This window comes from Perna viridis, chromosome 11 (assembly GCF_037379345.1).
Source record: "Perna viridis isolate PV_CMFRI_1.1 ecotype Kerala chromosome 11, ASM3737934v1, whole genome shotgun sequence".
Lineage (NCBI taxonomy): Eukaryota > Metazoa > Mollusca > Bivalvia > Mytilida > Mytilidae > Perna > Perna viridis.
The window spans coordinates 2,284,526-2,305,383 of record NC_142455.1 but is presented as its reverse complement, the minus strand read 5'-3'; the positions used below and the strand labels follow the sequence as shown (position 1 = coordinate 2,305,383).

Sequence of the window (20,858 nt, the reverse complement as noted above, 5' to 3'; positions counted from 1 at the left end):
TGTGGACCCCTGATACCCTCTTAAATGGTTTTCTTGGTCCGCATCTGAACAATACCTGTGATAAGTAAACAAGGCATCATTAGTCGAGAAGTTATGATACTTAACCAGATACCGTAGACAAACTTAATTTAAGTAAATAAGGACTATTCTTATTTCCAGATCTTAGCATTTCAATGTTTGCATTCAGAGACATTTAAATCACTTATTAATATTGATATTAATGTTTCTGTTGTATTTTGTGTATAAATGATGTCGTTTTTTTTTTTTAAATAAAAACATATGTTTAAAGTAGACGGAAGAATTGTCTAGCTAGACATGAAGTGAACTGGATGACTGTCTATAGATCCTGAGCAAAAATAAATACTAATGTATGAGATAAATAACCAAACGTACCATGAAACGTGTGAGGTAACTGAGCATTTCAGATATTCGTATGATGTTTACACAGTAGTTCAATCTGATTAAAATACAAGATCTGCCATGTGCCAAGTGGAGGGTAGCGTATACGTAATTAAAGATTTAATTTTAATTAGATTGCAGTTGTTTTTACCACAATTTGCTGAATATTGTCATTTTGAAAATAATACATGAATGGCAACCAGCAGCTGATCCGGTTGGTCCGAAGGTTTCAACCCTCTCCCAGCTGATCCGGTTGGTCCGAAGGTTTCAACCCCCTCACCTCTTGTAGGAAAATTTTGTTTTACTTGTTACTTGTAACATTTTGACTAAAATGAGCGAACAATACCAATAGTTTGCAACCTTTTCAAATCCCCCAAATCTCTGGATCAGCCGCTGGGTAAATGCCTCATATTTTATACAGAACATCTTGCTTTCACGATTTTATTTTGTTTTGTAGATGAATAAATGTTTGCGTTTTTCAATGGAGGTTATTTTCTTTAAATCATTCCTACAGCCTTGTCTGTAAAGAATAAACAATTTCATTGAAATGTATAATGTACACGTACATTCGATTTTAACTTACCTTTAAGCAGAACAATGCCACATGAGTTAATTCAGTCCTCTTCTTTTCATTCTTTTCTCAACATCTGCACACTTCTGAAATATATGTATATGTATCCTTAGGTGGATCTATATGGTGTATGTTGGAGTATTCCATTAGATATACTATTGAGTGAATTTGATGGTGTGCAATGTTTCAATTCATTTTTGACCATACATTAAAGGGGTGGTTAAAACTAGTTAACCCCACACCACAGACATGCTCCTGTCCACAGTCAGACCATAAAAGTGTCTGTGTCGTTATTTTACTGTTTAATTTATTTAAAGAAGTTCCATCGTAATGTTATCGTGGATTTTAATACTTTTACTGTCGGTGACTTTCAGAGCTTACTCCGAGGTGTGTTTACACTAGTTGGAAATCTTCTGTCGATCTCTGTCTACCTGATGCATTTGTTGCGTTTACTATATCCGTTCCCTTTTCTATCCTGTACGGGATCAAGAGTGGATTTCGATGTTTAACTTTTCTCCACTTGGAAACTTGTCAATTTTGTGCAAAGTTAGGACATAAACGAGAAAATAATAGCAGAGAACCCTCTGTTAAATTTCTGTGTCGGAACCTCCATTTTCAAATTAAATTTCTGGATCCGCATGTACTCAAACAAAAATATCACAATAATGACTTTTTGGAAGTTAGTTCTCTCCAAAGTTTGACTTCTCAACTTTTTTACATTACGTTGCCTTTTGGTAAATTAAAATCTTGTTGGAAAGGACTTATTGTAAATCGTTTGCTATTTCGAAAAAAAATTATGTTGTTATTGGTTACAAATCCACATAATTTTCTAAACCATGGCATAAGGGAAAAGTGTGCTACACAGTAAAGCAGGTTTGCGATATGCTTGAGGTGCAAACTTGTTATAAAAAATGCTAAATCCTTTAACTTTACATACAGATATATTGATGATGTATTGTCCATCAAGAACCTTTCTACCCTAGAGAAGCTTCTTTTAGTAAATGGTTACCTTCAATATATGCACGAGAGCTAGAGATAAAGGAGACTACAAAAACAGCTTGTTCTGCAATTTTATTTTTTACCTACATCTCGAATTTGACAACAGTATTCTTCTCAGCACTAAAATTTATGATAAAAGAGACGAGTTTAATTCTAATATCATAAATTTTCCCTACCCGTGTAGCCATATACCTTCATTTCCTGCATATAGTGTTTATATTTCACAATTGACTCGCTACGCTAGAGCAAGTACTAACTACTCTGATGTCCTTGGACGCCATAAATATCTGGGGTACGAGAAAATGTGTCTCAAAAGGTCTTTACTAATTCTTTTTTAGATATCAGTCCTTGGTTGAAATATACCCTGTTTCTTCTAAAATAATGCGTAGTTGATAGGCTGTCCCCCTTAGTAAATTGCAATTTAAAAAAAAATGTTGAAAAATTGTTCAAGATACCCTCAAAATGCAGGATAAGGTTTAATATTTCAAAATTTTCTTGGGGGCATGCCCCCAAACTCCTCCCAAGCAAATTCGGATCACTTCGCGATCATCGATCACCGGTGAAATTTTTTGGGCCCCCCTTACCTAAAACTCTGAATCCGCCACTGATTACCCTTATTTACCAATTAATATCACGCACAGCCTCGTCGATGAGGATAATCTCCGATTCTCTGAACGACCATTTAAAAAAATATCCTGGGAGGGGTAGTGAGTGGTGCTGGTATTTGGTGCCGGGTAAGAATTGTTTAAATTGTTGCATGTATAATTTTTATTTATTTCAGCAGCAACCGAAGTCAATATTTCTATTTGACATCTCCCTTGCATGGGTCAGAGACCTATAATTAAATTTGATTACTGGTCTATGCATGGGGGATCCAGGCACTTTGAAAGGGAGGGTACCAGCCGAGGTTCCTCAGAAAAGGGGATACTATGTCATTATTTAACATTTTTTTGTTATTTTAATACATGAAAATGACAATTTTTTAAACAAAAAGAGGGGGTGCTAACTCCCTGTACCTCTCTGGATCCGCCACTGCCTTGTTAAGTATAATGGGGGAAAATTAGAGAGCTATAAAAACATAAAGTAAATATTTCTATTTTTTTTTAATTTAATAGAGTGAGATGAAAGTCCGAGATTTGGAAGCTTTTTTTTCAAAAATCTCCAGAGCACACGTCCATTCAGCCTTTTTTTTTTTTTTTTTTTTTTTGGCTGGTTTTGTTGATATTCATAATTTCCCGCAAATTAAACTCGCATCTGCTAATGCTGACCAATCAAATTATTGCTACCATATCACATTCGGCTAAAAAACAAAACAAGAACTGTGGGCGATGTCATCGGTCAACTTCCGGAACGAGAGTAGTTCTTCCTGAAGAGTCAAAGAAAATACAATTTTACAGTAACATGATGTAGTTAATCGGATTAAAGATTAACTGTAAAATAACCAAATTATGCTCCTTAATCTCATTAAAGTGAGAAACAGGTTTACTATAAGGAGATACCTCTAAATATAACCAATTCAAACCCAGAAGTTGAGTTGACTTGCGTCTTGTCACTCTTAAAATATCTTGTATTGTCTAATAAATATCCTTTTGAAGGTAAAACATATAATTGAAGTTGAACTATTCTATTGTGAAAAGTTAATTTTTACCCAGCTTTACTCTAATCGAAAGATGGGTCTGCCATAGTGATCAAATTGGCTTTCACATTTGTGAATAACTTTCAATAGATTATCTTGTTCAAGAAGTTGTTGAAATTTAATCAGCTTTGTATTACTTAAACTACTGAAATATGTCAGCTGACGACGAAGAGTTGGATCTCGATTTCCCTCTTGTTAGGTTAAGAGCTTTATACGACTACTCTTACAATGATGACGATGGTCACATGATCACTATGAACAAGGGAGATGAATATCACTTGATATCGAAAAGTGGTGATTGGTGGGAAGTTGTTAGAGATGCTGGGAGTACCAACGAGTTCACATTTTATGTGCCTGCCACTTATGTTCAAACATTAGATGATGTTGATAATGACTCTCCTCGGTCAAATAACTCGAATGAGTCCTCATCTGACAATAATAATGATGAAAAAGTCACTGTTACAAAAATTGTCACAGGAACTGATAATTTAAGGACAGAAATGGCGTCTACAAGTTCATCAGACCATTTTATTAACTCAAGTGAAGTAGGGATTACATTTGGAAAAAAAGGAAAATCAAGTTTTAAAAAATCTTCTGATACCAGTAATAACAAATCATCTGGCATCCCAGTTCCTTCAGTTAGTGTTCCATTGAGACGGAGCTTTTCTGATGATGGAGATTATGTCAATTTAGACAAATATAGAACAGATGCTGGGATCAGTGACAAAAATGACGGGGAGGCTACTGATAGTGTAAGTGTTACATCACTTGTCGACTCTTAAGTACATGAAATTTGATTCTGGTACTTGAAAACGTGTATGTTATACATGTACACACATAATACATTTATTCCTCTTAAATAATAAGTGCATTTTCAGAGAAAAGATTTGTAGTGAGTTCTTGGTAGGTCATTTTCACATTGTTTAGCACCATTGTTGTCATCTACATTGTATTTTGTTTTTATAAGGTACGTACATTACAGTCAACCTGTTGTTTAAATTTTTCTGCTCTCCCTTGTAACAAAATTTGAGGTGAAATTCATTTAATCGTTTCACTTCAACTCATAATCTCATATGAATTATTTCTGTTTATTAAATTGCTTAAATTATTGAATAATTCCTGTGACAATGTTACACTGTGTAGCAAAAATAGCAAACTGTAAAAATATGAAATTGTTATTTCTCTATAGTTGGTAGAGATACTTTGACTTGTACATTTCAATTTTACATATTTTTGTTGGCAGTAGTGTACATTTGACACACTTATTAATCTTATAAAGACTGTATAAGTGGTTCTCTTTAATATCATCTTACTTGGAAAGTAAAGGTTACAAGTATTACAGAACTTTTTTGTAAGATGTTTTATTTGTTACAGTATATATTACATACATATACATGTAAATAAACATGTGCATTTGTTTTAGGCGGAAGCAAGCTGTATAGCAATAACTGACATTCCTTTGTTCATAGATTTTTAAATGCATATAAAAATTTGTATTACCAGTATCATTGAAGTTGTTGACAATCAGTCATGTAAGTGCCATAATTATGATGATACAAACACTAAAGTTTACATACATGTAAAAGAATAAATTTATCTAGTAAATTATGTTTATACTAATATGCATCCTGCAATATGCATGTATGACATTTTTTAATCTTTTTTTTGTGAAGACACTCATTTAGTGGAATTGAATTTTCAAATGACATTGTGACATGGTTGTCAGTTCCAACTACATTTTGTATCATCGTGAATAGCCACTACTGATAATCTTACTCTTTCATAATTGTTGTTCTGATTAGATAATGCTGAAAATGAATGGAACAAAGCAAAATATACTGTTTCATGTCTTTAATGGGCTCTATGTTTCGATGAAGCAGTAATAGCCATGTTTTTTATGAACATAGACTTTACAAAGTTATAAAACTGTCAACACAAAGGCAGTAGAAGGTTAAGATCCAATCATAATGCATGAAAGACATGTTCTAATGAGATTGGAATTATAATGATTTACATGTAGATAATTTTTTGCATTTTAAATGACTTTAGGATCCAACTTACAAAACGTAATACATTTTTATTGATGTTTTAGGAACCACCACCTAAGGTATTTCTTCAATGCATTTAGTTGGATATTCAAGATATGCTTTTCTTTTTGGTTTATTTTAACCTGGTTTGATTAATACAGCTTATTTTTCCTGGTTTTAAATAACATTTTTCATTCACTTTTAAGAATTTTTACTTTGTTCAGTTAATGAATACATTAATGTTTAACATTAACTTCACTATTTTTTGTTGTTGATTTTTAGAATTAGCAGCTTTTGTCTTTTTCTTTCTTATCAACCCTTTTCAATCTTTGCTTAAGTATATTCCTTATAGACAGTAGTTGCTTACAGTCAATATTCAAGTACTTCACCGTCTAAGAATCGGGCAAAATGTATATAAGGTGTGGCACATGAAGGAAAAAAATGCAGAGATTTCATTGCATTAACCAAGTATTTATACCAGATAACCTTCAGAAATAACCATCAAAGTGTTTGTAAAATTTGCCTTTTAAAGATATCAATTGGTCAAATTTCATTGAAATGCACTATGGAAAAATGGCGGGAAAATTCCCCCCCCCTTCTTTTTCCTTATATAAGCAGTAAAAAAATATCTAGGTCACAGATGATGCAGGATAAATTTAAATAGCTGTTCCATTGTTTTCTAGATGTATTTAATATATTTTAGGCAAAAATGACTAAATTGGGGAAAATGACATGCCACACATTGCCTGATTCTTACACGGAATAGTACTTAAGGAGTACAAAAACCCAATGCTAAATTGCCAGTTGGTAACTTTCATTGGCAGAATAAGTAAAAATCATAAATTGTTACATTGGTGACACCCAGTGTGATCCTTGAGCTTTTTATTTATTAAAATCAATTTGGCTTTTGCACATATTAATCATACATGTATGTTAATTAAAAGTACAGACTTTTATGGATTTATATGATACAGACAGAACTTCAGATATCCATGACAATCTGTTGGGTTGATATCAATATCCATATCAGCCTTGAAAGAAATCCACAACAAAAAACAAACTGATGTTGTGTAATTTACTGTGAAATGATTAAACATGTGATTAACGGAATATGATATAGATACACCTGGTCCATGCTCCCAGTTTTTAGTGGAGTCTGACATCTCTATCATACAAGTACAAATGTACATGTACTTCTAAACTGTAGTCAGAAATTTTCTTAGGAAGGTTGTTGGGACATATTTTTTTAGGGGGGACTTAATTTGTTTTATACCAATTATGCTTGTTTTTAAACTGTTTTTATTGCTTTTGCTTCCAAGGAAGTTAGTTTTCCCCACAGCCCACTTACATTTTCTAATTATGATTTTTACATAAAAGCGAATTTATTATGTAAAAATTCATTATTTTTAGCATTTTTCACAGAAAATATAGTAATTTTAACCAAAATACTACGTTTTTATGCAGGAGATTCTAAATTTTTCATTGATATTATTTGAGTCCCCTCTTATGTTAAAAGGTTATCACAACCAAATGTGCCACATATGATATTCATATGATAATCATATTATATTTAACACGTAGTCATATGATTATCATATGATTCACATATGTTAATTTTGGCTTGAAGACATATGCGATAACCATATGTAAACTGAAACCTACGTGCATGAATATCATGTGGTGCTCGATTCATATGATAATTATGTGATGCAAACTATATGATTTTCATGTGTGGCACATTTGCCTATGTTATGTTAAAATACATTTACTTGTATACCTACATAGATTTACACTGTTGTCTTTTCTTTCAGTCTCATCATCTTTTTACTCAGTGCTCAGGCTTTTTGACCATATATTTTTCATCAATTTTTTTTAGGACTATGCAAATTTTGGGGCTTTTTACCCCACGAGACAGCACGAACCGCCTTCACCTGACGTGGAAAAGTGTGACTATATTAAAACTTTACTAGACGTTTGGGATATGTTTCACGATCCAGAAACTAACCGATTGTTCTATATTAATAAGGAAACTTTGGAACGGACGTGGAAACCTCCAAGACATCCTAATAAACATGAAAGAGCCCAACAGGTATGGAAAACATCTGTTTATTGGAATGATATGTATCTGTGTTTATTGTTTTGTCTTTTTTTTATCCCAAGCTTTTGTATGAGCACATTTTAAGGAGAAGGTAGACCTAGGTTAAGGGACACAACTCTTGAAATCAGTTGTATGTTTGTATCATATTCAATTTCACCAAAGTCTATCAAGCTTTCATTTGAAACAGAATGAAATCAATCCAATTTACTTTGATGCTTACATGAGATTGATGTAAAATGCTGAATGCAAACTTTCCAATGATTTTTATGAGTTGTGTCCCATACCCTAGGTCTACCTCCTTAAGACCAAATAAAAGGAACCGTCATGAAACTTGTGTTCATGTTAAAAATTGCTGTACATGTGCTACAGATTTTAAACTCAATTATTTATTTTAAAAAGCACAGTCATTTTTTTACTGTATTTTTTTTTTATCCACATGAATGATAACATGTATTTTTTTTGCTATATGGGAACTCATATTTTAGAGAGATACAATCTCTTAAAATTGAATTTTCTGTGGTTACCATACTTAAGTGGTTCTTTTGGTTGAAGTGTTTTATTTGCACTATATTACAGTGAGTAAAATAATTCACTTCAGGGAAGAGAGTTTGTTATACCTTCATTGAAAGACAATACCCTGATGAACTGCCCTAGGTTCTGAAATGGTTAATTGAAAGGGAAATTAAAAATTTCTATCATTTCATAGATATTTTGATGTCTGATAGAAATTTAAATTTCCTCAATTGTCCACTAAACTACCTTAAGAATTTTATTTATAGGTACCGGTACATTGTTTGTAAATTAGTGGTAATTTAATCAATGGAAGCAGGTCCTAATCTAGAAGGAGAAATTAGCAAAATCTTCTCCTTGTTTGTGCTCACTTCTCCCTTTTGTCTTTGACAAGGAGAAGTTTTTGTAATAGATTACATAGTTATTGTTATTTTTCAAATACCATTTACTCAAACTTCTCCTTGTGATCAATGTCTAGATTAGGCCCTGTGGAAGACCAACTCTATTCTCTGAAGTTACCTATTTTATTGACTGTATTTAAGTCATTTCTTGGTAGTGCATTAGTCATGTAGAAATACATTTTTTTTGTACAGTAGATCATGTAGGTATAGGAAAACACAATTTAATGAATCTTTCTACATGTTAGAACAAATCGATGGTCCTTATGTACATTTTCCTTGTATTTGGTCTTGAGATTTACATTTTTGCCAGCTTCATCATGATCACCCATTCACATCGCTTCACCTTGCAGGTTTTAAAGAATACTTGAAAATCACCTTATTTTCATGGATACATTCTTGGCATTTTGTGTAAGCTGTACTAATTTGTAGTGAATTTTCTGATCATTTGTTCATTATCGAATATCGTAAACTTATACATAGTTAATTTACGTCATATATATATTTGGATGCTGGTCCTGTACTTAGTTTGTGGTATGATGCCATACGTATATTTATTATATTTTTAGTTTTATGAAAATTTTTGATGAAAACTTTGGGTAGGAGGGTGAAAAAAAAATCAAACTGCAGTAGATATAAAAAAAAAAAAAAACAACAAAAAAACAACCTTGCAAAGATCAAAAATATATTTTGTATTTCACCAGGAATGTGACAATTGTAACTTTTATTTTTTATCTTGACAAAGTTTGAATTTGAAAAAAACAATGTGAAACAACTTACTATAACACAACTAGCTAAAATAGACCAACTCTATCTTCTGAACATTATCATTGCATGTGCTATAAACTTATCAAAAATTCAAGATTACGACTAAATCTATTTTTTTTAAGACTATGTCCATTTATATATTGTTGATTTAAAGGAAACTGCTTAAAAAGTTCGAACAAATTGACATTTTGCTTGAATCCTATGTAAATCATAATGTTGCATGCATATATTGCTCATATATAATTTCCAACAAATGCTAGAATGTCACATGGCTTGATTCATGAACTTTGAACTTTATTTGATTTTAAGATGATCCATGGACAAAGGGCGAGAGAAAGAGTAAGTAGTTGCCATGGCGATGCATGCTTATCAATATACTTGTACCCTGCATATGCCTTCAACTGTTAACCTTATGTTCGGTAAACCTGTGTTGTAGACATGTTGTTCGGGATATGGACCACTGCAAATTTTGTGATGTCCTTAGATACACCCTTGTTCATTTCAGTTAGTTCTTTTGTCTTGAGTTGGGTTAAGGTATTAATGTTTTGTTATTCTTTGTTTTGTTTTGTTTTCTCTGTCTTCATAATGAAGTGCATGTACATGTATTTGATTGTTTTGTTTTGTTTTCTCTGTCTTCATAATGAAGTGCATGTACATGTATTTGAATAACTGAACAGATACTGCCTAATTTGCTGCTTCACGATGAAAACTTCGAGACAAAACTTCATCTGAGAATCAGTCATTACAAAAACAATTAACAAATTTATTGTTCTATAGTTTTATGTATATACAATTTAAGTAAATGCAACTAATTGAACTGACCTTTTATTTCCTTCCAACTCAGTTGTGGCAGGGATATTGTACTGCCACTTAGTAACTGTCTGTCAGTCTGTTTGCAATCATATTGAAGTCACTGAAGTCAAAATCCTTCATCAGAATTTGACCAAACTTGGTACAATTACCCAATTTTTAGGAAAGTCTACAACCTTGTCAGTTTTAAAGGTCAAAGGCCAAGGTTACACATAAAAAAAATTCACATTGTTGTTTGCTGTAAGTATTTAAGGATTGTTGTACATGTACCTGGTTCAGGAGCATTGGTAGATTGGTAGTGTGCGTGTTTTTATTCTTGGTAGAGGGTACATGTATGAAGCAGACTTGAAACTCACTTAGAAATTTGTTTAAAGAGATCTTTTCATTGCAATGATTTTCCAACCCTTATTTTAGGTCAGAATTTCCGCCCCATTTCAAATGAGAAATATTCTCCAAATTTCCCAAATTTCTGCTGTGAAATTCCCCATTGTGAAACATAGTCTTATTATTAGTACAATGTACATGTTTACTATAGAGCTTTATACAGTGTTGTCTAGTGTTAGTCATTCAGAGGTCACCTCATGGAATTCAATACATTTTAGACTGTAGTAGCCTTCACCTAGGATTTTCATTTGAAATTATTTTTGAAATACTAAATAAAAACCCTTGCCCTCGTGTATTTCACGAAGTCTCAGTTTTCGTGCTTCTTTTCCTTATTGTATGGGCCTCAGGCTCTTCCTCAAAACTGGGGGAAAATCACTCCATTGTATTTTACCTTAGCAACACTAATTTTACACATCTTAAGGACTCCATAATCCTTAGTAGGCTGCTTAAAAACTGTATTCGACAATAAGAGTGCAAAAGAAAGTTGGTCGCTGCAGGTATTAACACTAGTACTGAAAGTTTGGTTGAATTCTAATTTAGAAAAGTAAAGGAAATTTTCACACAAGAATTTTTACACTATAACCAGTCAAAAATTATTTCAAAATAGTTAGCAGATAAAAAAAAATGAACGCAGAGAGAGTTGTTTTTAGAACATAACAAATGTATTTGAACACTCATTGAATATCTTGAGATTTGATGAATCACCCCCTGCCTGGTTTTAAGGCAGAGCTGTACTTAGAAAGAAGAGGTACACATGTATATTTTTGATTATTGTATAGATTCGTCTATTTATCTGTCTGTTTTCATTTTGTTGGTAAAAATTTTAACTTATCACAGCCTCTTCTTTGCTTCTATTGCATTGGCAGGTCCTGTGTGTAGGGGGTTGCTACAGTGGACACCCCCCTTTTTGTTTAAAATTTATACTGTTTAGTTTAAACATAATTAAGGGTAAAGAATGACAAATATTAGCCTGGAACAGCCTTCAAAATCAGTGTATCTGTGCTTCTTCTGTTAATTACTTGTGGTTTTCAGAAAATATTTGTAGTACATGTACATGTATGTATCGATAGCCCTGTACATCTTGTTAATGTTTTGAGGATTTCCTTTTCCTGAATGCATATCTTAACTGTGGTAAAAACCTAGCTCTTGATATAAATACTTTCAACAATCTGAGAAAATACACTACAAGTCAGAGGATTCTTTCATTGTCTCTTGCTAAGTGAGTTACTATTGGACAACTTTTAATGTTGTCATTAATTCTTGCTACTGATGAGCAACATTTGTATATGTTTGCTGTTAACATTCGCAACAGTGAAAGTGAGCTGATGATGGGCAACATCTGTGAATATTTCTCATTATCACTTACAAGAGTGATATTGAGCCACTGATGGGCAACTTTAAATATTGTCATTAATACTTGCTACTAATGAGCAACATTTGTGAATGTCTGTCAGTACCACATGCCTCTGTGGAAGTAAGCTACTGATTGACGACATTTGTGAATGTTTATCATTACCTCTTGCCTGAGTGGAAGTGAGCATTTGATGGGCAACATTTGTGAATGTTTGTCAGTACCACTTGCCACAATGGAAATGAGCCACTGATAGGCAGCATTTGGTGAATGTAGTTATCACTTGCCACTGTGGAATTGAGCTCGGAATGGGCAACATTTGTTGGTGATCTAATTAGATTTATTTGGTGAATGTAGTTATCACTTGCCACTGTGGAAATGAGCTCGGAATGAGCAACATTTGTTTTATGCTTTGATTTACCCTCCATTGAAGAATGTGGCAAATCCATGTGAAATGTATTGTAAGTTTATGACAGGGTTAGCACAGTTATTGTTATTAGATATGAAAACAATTGTAAACATTGTGCAATAACTGTAAAAATATGATTTTATAAATGAGTATCATATAGTTTCTGTATGATTTTCATTTTTAGCCAAGTAATACCAGAGACTTTATAACTGGTAGTCATATATGGCTTAGAGTTAGAATAATGTGTCATCAGTAGGTTGCTTCTGTATGCTTGCATGTTACAAATCAGGTACAGATGGAAATGGGGAAAATGTCAGAGGCGACAACCCCACTGGATGAAAAATGTCCACTTAGCTCTAAGCAGGGTCTGTTTGATTGATCAAACATTCTCGCCCTGAAATGCATGAAATACCTGCCATGGGATGTAAAACATTAATTAATCATTTGACATATTGTATGATTTTGAAAAGCTAATATTTTAATTTGTTTGATTTGGCACAAATTTCTAAACCAGCCATGAACAAACATGTTTCAATGTGATTCATCAAATATGAAAACATATTTTGCAATTCTTGTAAAGGGGATGGACAATATAAACCTATTTACCTGAACATTCTGTCAGTAAAAGTATCATGGCACATGGTAAAAGGCTATTATGTGGTATACCTTGCCCCAGCGCCACAAAACTTGAAAAATTACTAAAGGAGGTAGACATAACTCATGAAATCAGTGATATGTTTGTATCATATTCAATTTCACCAAAGCCTTTCAAGCTTTTCTCTGAAATAGAATGAAATCAGTCCAAGTCACTTTGATGCTTACATGAGATTGATGTAAAATAATGAATACAAATGTTCCAATGATTTCTATGAGTTGTGTCCCTTACTCTAGGTCTACCTCCATCAGTCTTAGAAAATTCTTAACTGTTTTTGACATCATCAATCTCAAAAACTTTAATTGGAGTGACCATGGAAGTTAAAAATGTTCTCACACTTAAGTATTTTTTAAGTTTTTTTTGGCGTTTGGGGGCTTGGGCTTAGAAAACTTCTTTTTGGGCATCATTTCTTTTGATATTAAGCCACTCTGTTCATAGAGAATCTATAATGGATTTAAGCAAGGGGAAGTGTTGGGTTGGTTGCAGTCATGTGTTCTTGTAAAGATTGAAAAAGCATGAATTGAAACAGTTTAAGTAGCACTTCACATAAGAATCACACAAGACATGATTCATGGTTGGAAAGCGTTCATATTTTTATTTTTGATGTTTTGTTTAAAATGTCACAGTAAACAGAAACTAACATGTGGCTTTTCATATAACTCTTGTTCACAGGAGATAAATTATATTGAATGTACTGTAGAATTCAAATTTAAGGGAGATAACTCTGTAAATGGCACTAGAATACAATAAAAACTACTAGATTTTCAATGTGTGTAATCTCATAAGAGCAGACAGATTGGAATGAATGATTATAAATTTCATCAGAAAGACCTTAATTAGTAACTTAATGACAAAAATAAAAATGTGTACCCACTTTTTGGGTATATCACATATTACAGAATCTGCATGATTCTTAGCTGGAGTTTTACTTAAATACTGGATTAAAACAGGTTCTTTGTCTAGTCCAACCTCCCCCTTCCATAGTGGCCATAAGAGTTTTCGTTGTAGAAGAAGGTAGATTAGAATAAATAGTTATATCATTTCATCATATAGACCAATAAAGCAACTTAATAACAAAAATAAAAATATGTAGCCTTTTTTGAGGTGTATCACAGTTTACAGAATTTGCATGATTTTTACAAAGACTGCTACTTAATATGGGGAAAGCAACACATCCTTTCATTTAATAGGGCATGGAAGCAAGAATTGCTCTTTTTAACTTTATGCACTGTCTTGGAACTGCCCCCAACCATCTTGCTGGAATACTCATCTCTTTAGTTAGTTCAAAATGAAACGGTTTCTCATAAACACATCTGTAAGAAGTAGCTTTAGAAGATGTGGTAAAGTTTGCTGTTGTTCTTTATTCTAATGGTGAATTCAGGATAGGCTTGGTATGGTAGAAGCCATATGTTTTTTTCAGTTGTGTTATAATCTATTTCCTTAGGTCAAGGACTACAATTTTCACACAGAGTAAAAGGTTAATTACCATTCTGTGTAAGAATCAGGCAATGGGTGGCACATCATATTTCTCAATTTGGTCTTTTTTCCTCAAATATATTCAATACATCTAGAAAACAACTGAAAAGATATTTTAGTTTATCCTGAAGCTTCTGTGACATAGATATTTTTTTACTGCTTGTATAAGGAAAAAGTGCGGGAAAATTTTCCATAGTGCATTTCAACTACATTTGACCTATCATTATCTTAAAAAGGTAGATTTTACAAACACTTTGATGGTTATTCTGGAGATTATCGGGTATAAATACTTGGTTAATGCAATAAAATCTCTGTTTTTTTCCCTTCATGTGCCACACTTTATACATATTTTGCCTGATTCTTACACGGAGAAGTACTTAATTGTTTGATACAGTGGAACAGTTTTTGTTTTGTAACAGACAATTATTTTACTTCTGTCTGGTATTGTTTGTAGAAATTGTTTCCTTGGGAGTAACTGAGTGGGGTTTTTAAAACCTGAAACTAGAAAAAAAGGGAAGATAAACATTAGGTAATGCTTCTTGTAAATCAAAGTTAGCAGAGAGACGAAGAGTAATCAAGGGAACCAAGGTTATAGCAGTAATTAAAAGAACGTAATCCAGGGACAAAGACCAGACATGGAAAACAGACATACACAACAAAGAATATAAAGTAACTAAAATCATATATACAAAGTAACAAAAACAAGTACTTCAAAATTTCATACATGTACCTTACTAATAATGTATTTTTGGAGCAAAGTACATGTAATCCAGAAATAACAGTAACAATATTATGTCAAATTAAACTTTAAAATCGTCATGAAATAAAGTATTATCGATACAATATTAATATGTATTCCTATACTAGTTTATTATAATCTTTTTTTTTCGTTATCTCCTTATTCAACTTTACAACTTTATTTTAGTTTGTACTACAGCCACTTATACAATATACCACACACACACACCACTTACATGTACGTATTTTCACCATATAAAGGCATAGACCCCATTGAAACTTTAGGAGTTGAAGTTTAAACAATTTTAGTATATTACTTCCTGTTTACCATATGCTATTTTAGGATTGGACATGGCAGTTGCTATCTGTCCCCAGTTAACTGTAAGATAATTTTTTTGATGTACATATTTATGTTTTTAATGGGAAGTATTTTAATATCCTATTGAATATACAACAGTAAGGATATATATTGCTTTATTTAGATGTTTTTTAAATCTTTTTATATTTTTGATACTGGGACTGAACAATCTATGTGTCCATGTATGAAATTTATTTTCTACAAATTGATTTATATAAACACATGACTGATTGTATAACCATTTGAATGTTGAAGTAAAATTTTCTAATGTCCATTTCTGAGTCAAAATGGTAGATCGGAATATTTGAAATTCACCTGGGATTCAGAATTTATATATAAAAAAAAGCCAAAAAAAACTGTTGTTAAAAGGAGGAAATACGTTTTAAGAAAGCCACATTTGAAGGTTGAATTTAAGAAAAGCTTCTAAGTTGGTAAGAATGACAGTCCTCAAGTTACATGCAAAAAATGTATAATTATATTATTTGAATGAAATAAAAAGCGTGGAAAAATTACTTGTTTCCTTGATATAATTCTGTAGGAATAACAATTAAGGTTAAAGTTATTAAGTACCAGTCCATATAAAATTCAGACACTGCCAATGGTAAAGTGATTCATGGTGTAGAAAACCCACCAAACAATGCTTTTTTTGTCTGCTTATGCTACACATTCACATAACAATAATCATTTCAGCATTCATATCTGTACTTTTTTAGAAAATCACACATTCATCTCTCACTAAAATCAACCAAATAAAACTAAGTCAAGAACAATAACTCAGTGCTAAGGGCAAGGTACAATCTGTATAATTTTTGTCTCAAAAGTGCAACACCCAAATGAAAAAACTAAAACTGGTTACGTAATTGGTAACCGTTTCTGAACAAGAAATAAAACCGAATTCAGTGGGTTTTTGACATGCATAAATTACCGTCTGTCAGATTTTTATAAGGACTGATACTTAATTGTTTAACATCTATACATATATTAAATAATTTTACAACCCCAATCACTCTATAGTGTGGGAGTTAGACTGCTATTGTTTTGTTTGTCTGTCTGTCTGTTCTCTGTTCGTTAGGACATTGATTACGTATTTTTCGATATCTACAGTACAATTATATTATTTTGTTTATCAGTCCAGCATAGTACTGTGAAAGCACTTTATTTTGTGGATACCAATTTTTGTAGATTAGGGAAGAAACAGAAGTTCTTGGTTTCTTGAATTCTTGGTGGTGAAGTTTTTATTATACAAAGAGTAATCAAGGGAACCAAGGTTATAACGATAATCAAAAGAATGTAATCCAGGGACAAAGACCAGACATGGAAAACAGACATACACAACAAAGAACATAAAGTAACTAAAATCATACATACAAAGTAACAAAAGCAAATGAGCAACTTGGACACCACTAAAAACTGGGAGCATGGACCAGGTGCACTGGTAGGGTAAGCATCCTCTGCTTTTCTAGAAACACCTGCCGAGTTGCTCATAAAAATTCAAGTCCGGGGTAGACAAAAGAGGAAAGGAGAACTATGACCCGTTGAATAAATCAGTTTTCATGGTACTGATGGATACACCACAATGATCCACAAGTTCATGATGATGACCATAAAACTTCTGTAGTGATGACTTCAATCTTGTAGCAACATAACCCTGTTCCAGAAGCCTATTTGTAAAGTTCTAGCGCGATACAAAAAGTCTGCGTAGTTTCGGCAAGCTCTGGCATAACATATGAGTTGTGATATGAACACTCCATCCACAGATGCTGAAGGGATGTTGCCACAGATGAAAGGAAAGTTGACAATTCTGAATGAGAAGTCATTACCTTTGTCGTAAAGTTTGGTCAATAGTTTTCCTTTACCATCGATTTCTAAGTGATAGATATGAGGCTGATTTCACAGTGTCTATAGTATCCTTTATCTCAAGTTCTTTGGGGTAGATGCGATGTACAAATCAATGGGATTCTCGTTTTGGTTGGGAATCGAATTTCGTGGTTTGGCCTAATCAAGAAAACCACAAAAATTGGTACCCCACGAACAATAGTACTTTCACAGTATGTTTTTATTCTGGCTTCTCTTTTCCATGTTTCCAGCACATCATTTTCCTCTTTCAGGGTCAAAATATGCAATCACCTGTTGGGTCTGTCGCAAGCAAATTTCATTGCAAAAACTAAGCTTGCCTGCTGGGCAACCTTACTTTATATGGTTTTTCATAAGGGCAACTTCACTCTGGGTTAGTACAGTTTCTGTAAAGTTTTGCCCACTTGACCAGTTGACAAATTTTCTTATTTTATCCAATGAAATACTTCTAATATATCCCTGCAAACAAGCAATATTTAGCTCATCATTTTATTCAGTTGTTACAATTAAAGTCACTATTTTGGCATTCAAAACCTCTGGCTGATAAGTTTGCACCCCTTTTTGGAAAATCCTGTGAAAGGGCCTCTGGTCTGTCCATCAGTCCTTCTTTTCTTCCATCCGTCTGTACTTCTTTCCATCACACAGGTGTGGACTTTTAATTTCCTCAAATGGACCAATTATTCAAAACATTACAAAATCTTGGACCTTCCACTTTTGAAATTAAATTTGAACCCCTGCTTAGTTTTATGATTTTTTTTAAGTTTGATTTTTTTGTTTTAAAAAATTATCTGTAGATGAAATTCTTTGACAGTGGCATTGAATATTTACTTTGGTCCAAATTTCACTAACCCAGACTTAAGTAATTGCCATGGTTTCGGAGGAAAGACCATCCTTTCTTGGAAATTAGTGTATTGCTTTTTCTTGAGCTGCAATTCAGCATTTGTTGGAAGGTCCTATTCTTGGAAAATGGATACATCTTAAATCTATGATGACCTTGTTGATAACCCTGATACATGCAAAGTCAAAGACAAACTTACTGTGATAACCATGTTTCAGCCTGTTGCCGACTCTTTCATTTGTCTTTATCAACGGACTTGCAGTGCTAGCAGTTATAGATTTTTCTATTGACTGAACTTGAAAATTTAATCTCATACTTTGTAAGTTCAACACCGTACGAGGAAACAATGACGAGTGTTTGGCTGTTGTCATACAATATTACCTCTCAACATAAGAGGTTATCTATATACTGATGTAAGTGGGGTCTTGTGGTGATGTAATTAATAGAAATTGTGGTACTTCCAGCTATCATAAGTTAGGGATAAGTGTTTTTAGTGAAATTTAGCAAACATAGATCAAAATAGGAAGGTTTCTGCTGAAATTCTGCAGTGTCATATCTAGAGGGAGGGGGTGTCTACTGAAATTCTGCAGTGGCATATCTAGAGAGAGGGGCTGTTAGCTGAAATTCTGCAGCGGTAGATCTAGTGGGAGAGAGGAGGGGCTATTTACTGAAATTCTTCAGTGGTATATCCAGAGGGGGAGAGGAGGGGTGTCTGCTGAAATTCTGCAGTGGCATATCTAGAGGGAGGGGGTTTCTGCTGAAATTCTGCATTGGCAGATCCAGAGTGAGGGTGTTTTTGCTGAAATTCTGCAGTGGCAGATCTAGAGGTGGAGTGGAGGGGGTATCTGCTGAAATTCTGCAGTTGCAGATCCAGAGGGGGAGAGGACGGGTGTATCTGCTGAAATTCTGCATTGGCATATCTGGTGGGGGGGGATTTCTGCTTATATTTGGCCATAGTAGAGGGTGTTAGGGGTTGGAAAATGATATTCTTCGAAATATATTGATGTTGTGCTGAGTAACATATATTTTATTGACATTTTGAAAATAAAGTGTATGGTTGTAGGAAATGATATCTTTTTAACATAGAAACATACAGACAGTCAAGCCAGAAACAATACGATTTTGTATTTCTTGCTTGTTGACAATTTTTTTCTTATTTATGATGTGTTGCCTTTTTAAAAAACATTAAATATCATTAAAGCATTAAAGCTTAGTATTCAATGAATTGTCTATTTTCCACTTTGAGCATGTGGAAGTGGCAATATCCACTTGGACTACACTGTATCCTTGTGGTTTTTCTGTTGTTTTCTTCCTCTATACTTACAGTTCTTTGTAAGTTATCCACGTTTTCTAAAAACTTCCTCCATTGTCTTTCCAAAATTCTATTTTATCTTTTCATCTTGACATCAGCTTTCATAATCAGTAAATCTTCATTTGAAATATCGTGTGAAAAATTTAAGTGATAATTTTTACTGAACAGTAATTATATTATTGTAGACCACTTAAACTTCCCAAAAGAGGAAAGAGAAACATTACTTAATCAATGATGGGTGTGGTCTTGAATGCTTTACAGCAAATGATATAGTTAACTTCAGGAAAGAAAATCACCTGATGAACTTTGTATAGTAGCAAACTGGAAAATTGATAAAGGGATTTAAACTTTCTATCTTACTTAGGTTAGAATTGAAAGTTCACATTTCTTTTTAATTATCCAGTGTTTCTACTCGAGTCATTTCATCATGGAACGGTCGTTCTATTAAGAGAAAACAAACTTCATTCCCTGAAGTGAATTATATTGTAAGTGGTTCTCTGAGATTTACCAAATTATTGATTATTGTTATTTTCATGTACATGTAGCTCTATGACATAAATTCGTAAAAGATACAGGATGGCACTTTTGTTGTTGTTTGTCTGTCTGTCTGTTTTTTTTTTGTTTTTTTTTTTGCTTACCTGGCCGTAAGGCCATGTGAGGTATTGCCATCACCATGTGTCCGTTGACATCGTCCGTCATCCTTGTCAGTAAACTTTTTCAAAATCTTCTTCTCTGAAACTACTCTTTAGATTGTAACCAAACTTTGCATGAATGTTCCTCATGGTATTTTTAACAATCATTGTTGGAATTTTTAATCTGGCAAAAAAACATGGCCACTGTTACTAAAAATAGACCACAGGGATCAAATTGTAGAATTATACAAATAACTCAAAAACAGTTGCACTTGCAGGGATTAAATTGTTCAGTATGATGGGATGGATCTATGTGGAAATTTTCAGAAAAATCTGTTGAATAAATGAGTTATTGATCCTGAAATAGATTTTTTTTCCAAATTTGAAGATCTTCTTCTCTAAAATTATTGGATGGATTAATACAAAACTTGGCATGAATGTTATGTAGAACATGTTTAACAAACTTTGTGTGGGAATTTCTGATTTTGCAAAAACATGATGGGATTACCTACATGTACATGTATGCCAAAATTTTCAGAAAGATCTGTTGACAAATGAAGGAGTTAATGGTCCTGAAATAGATATTTTTTTAAATCTCCTCATAGGCAACTTGTAGGATGGATTGTAACCAAACA

The 20,858-nt window shown here is 33.0% G+C and overlaps 1 protein-coding gene across 13 annotated transcripts in view; it reads left to right on the top strand.

The window, feature by feature from the left end:
* The first annotated feature begins 3,284 nt into the window (after positions 1–3,284).
* LOC148602297 (rho GTPase-activating protein 15-like) overlaps positions 3,285–20,858 on the top strand; it is a 52,473-nt gene continuing 34,899 nt past the window's right edge. For 7 of the 13 annotated variants that reach the window (XM_088553480.1, XM_088553477.1, XM_088553476.1 and 4 more), the window contains exons 1-4: positions 3,285–4,357; positions 5,698–5,712; positions 7,509–7,721; positions 9,716–9,745. In XM_088553480.1, the coding sequence (XP_088409606.1) occupies positions 3,758–4,357; positions 5,698–5,712; positions 7,509–7,721; positions 9,716–9,745 (858 nt within the window). In that variant the 5' untranslated portion in view covers positions 3,285–3,757. The remainder of the gene's footprint in view (positions 4,358–5,697; positions 5,713–7,508; positions 7,722–9,715; positions 9,746–20,858) is intronic. The other 6 variants (XM_088553478.1, XM_088553471.1, XM_088553479.1 and 3 more) reach the window with 4 other exon arrangements.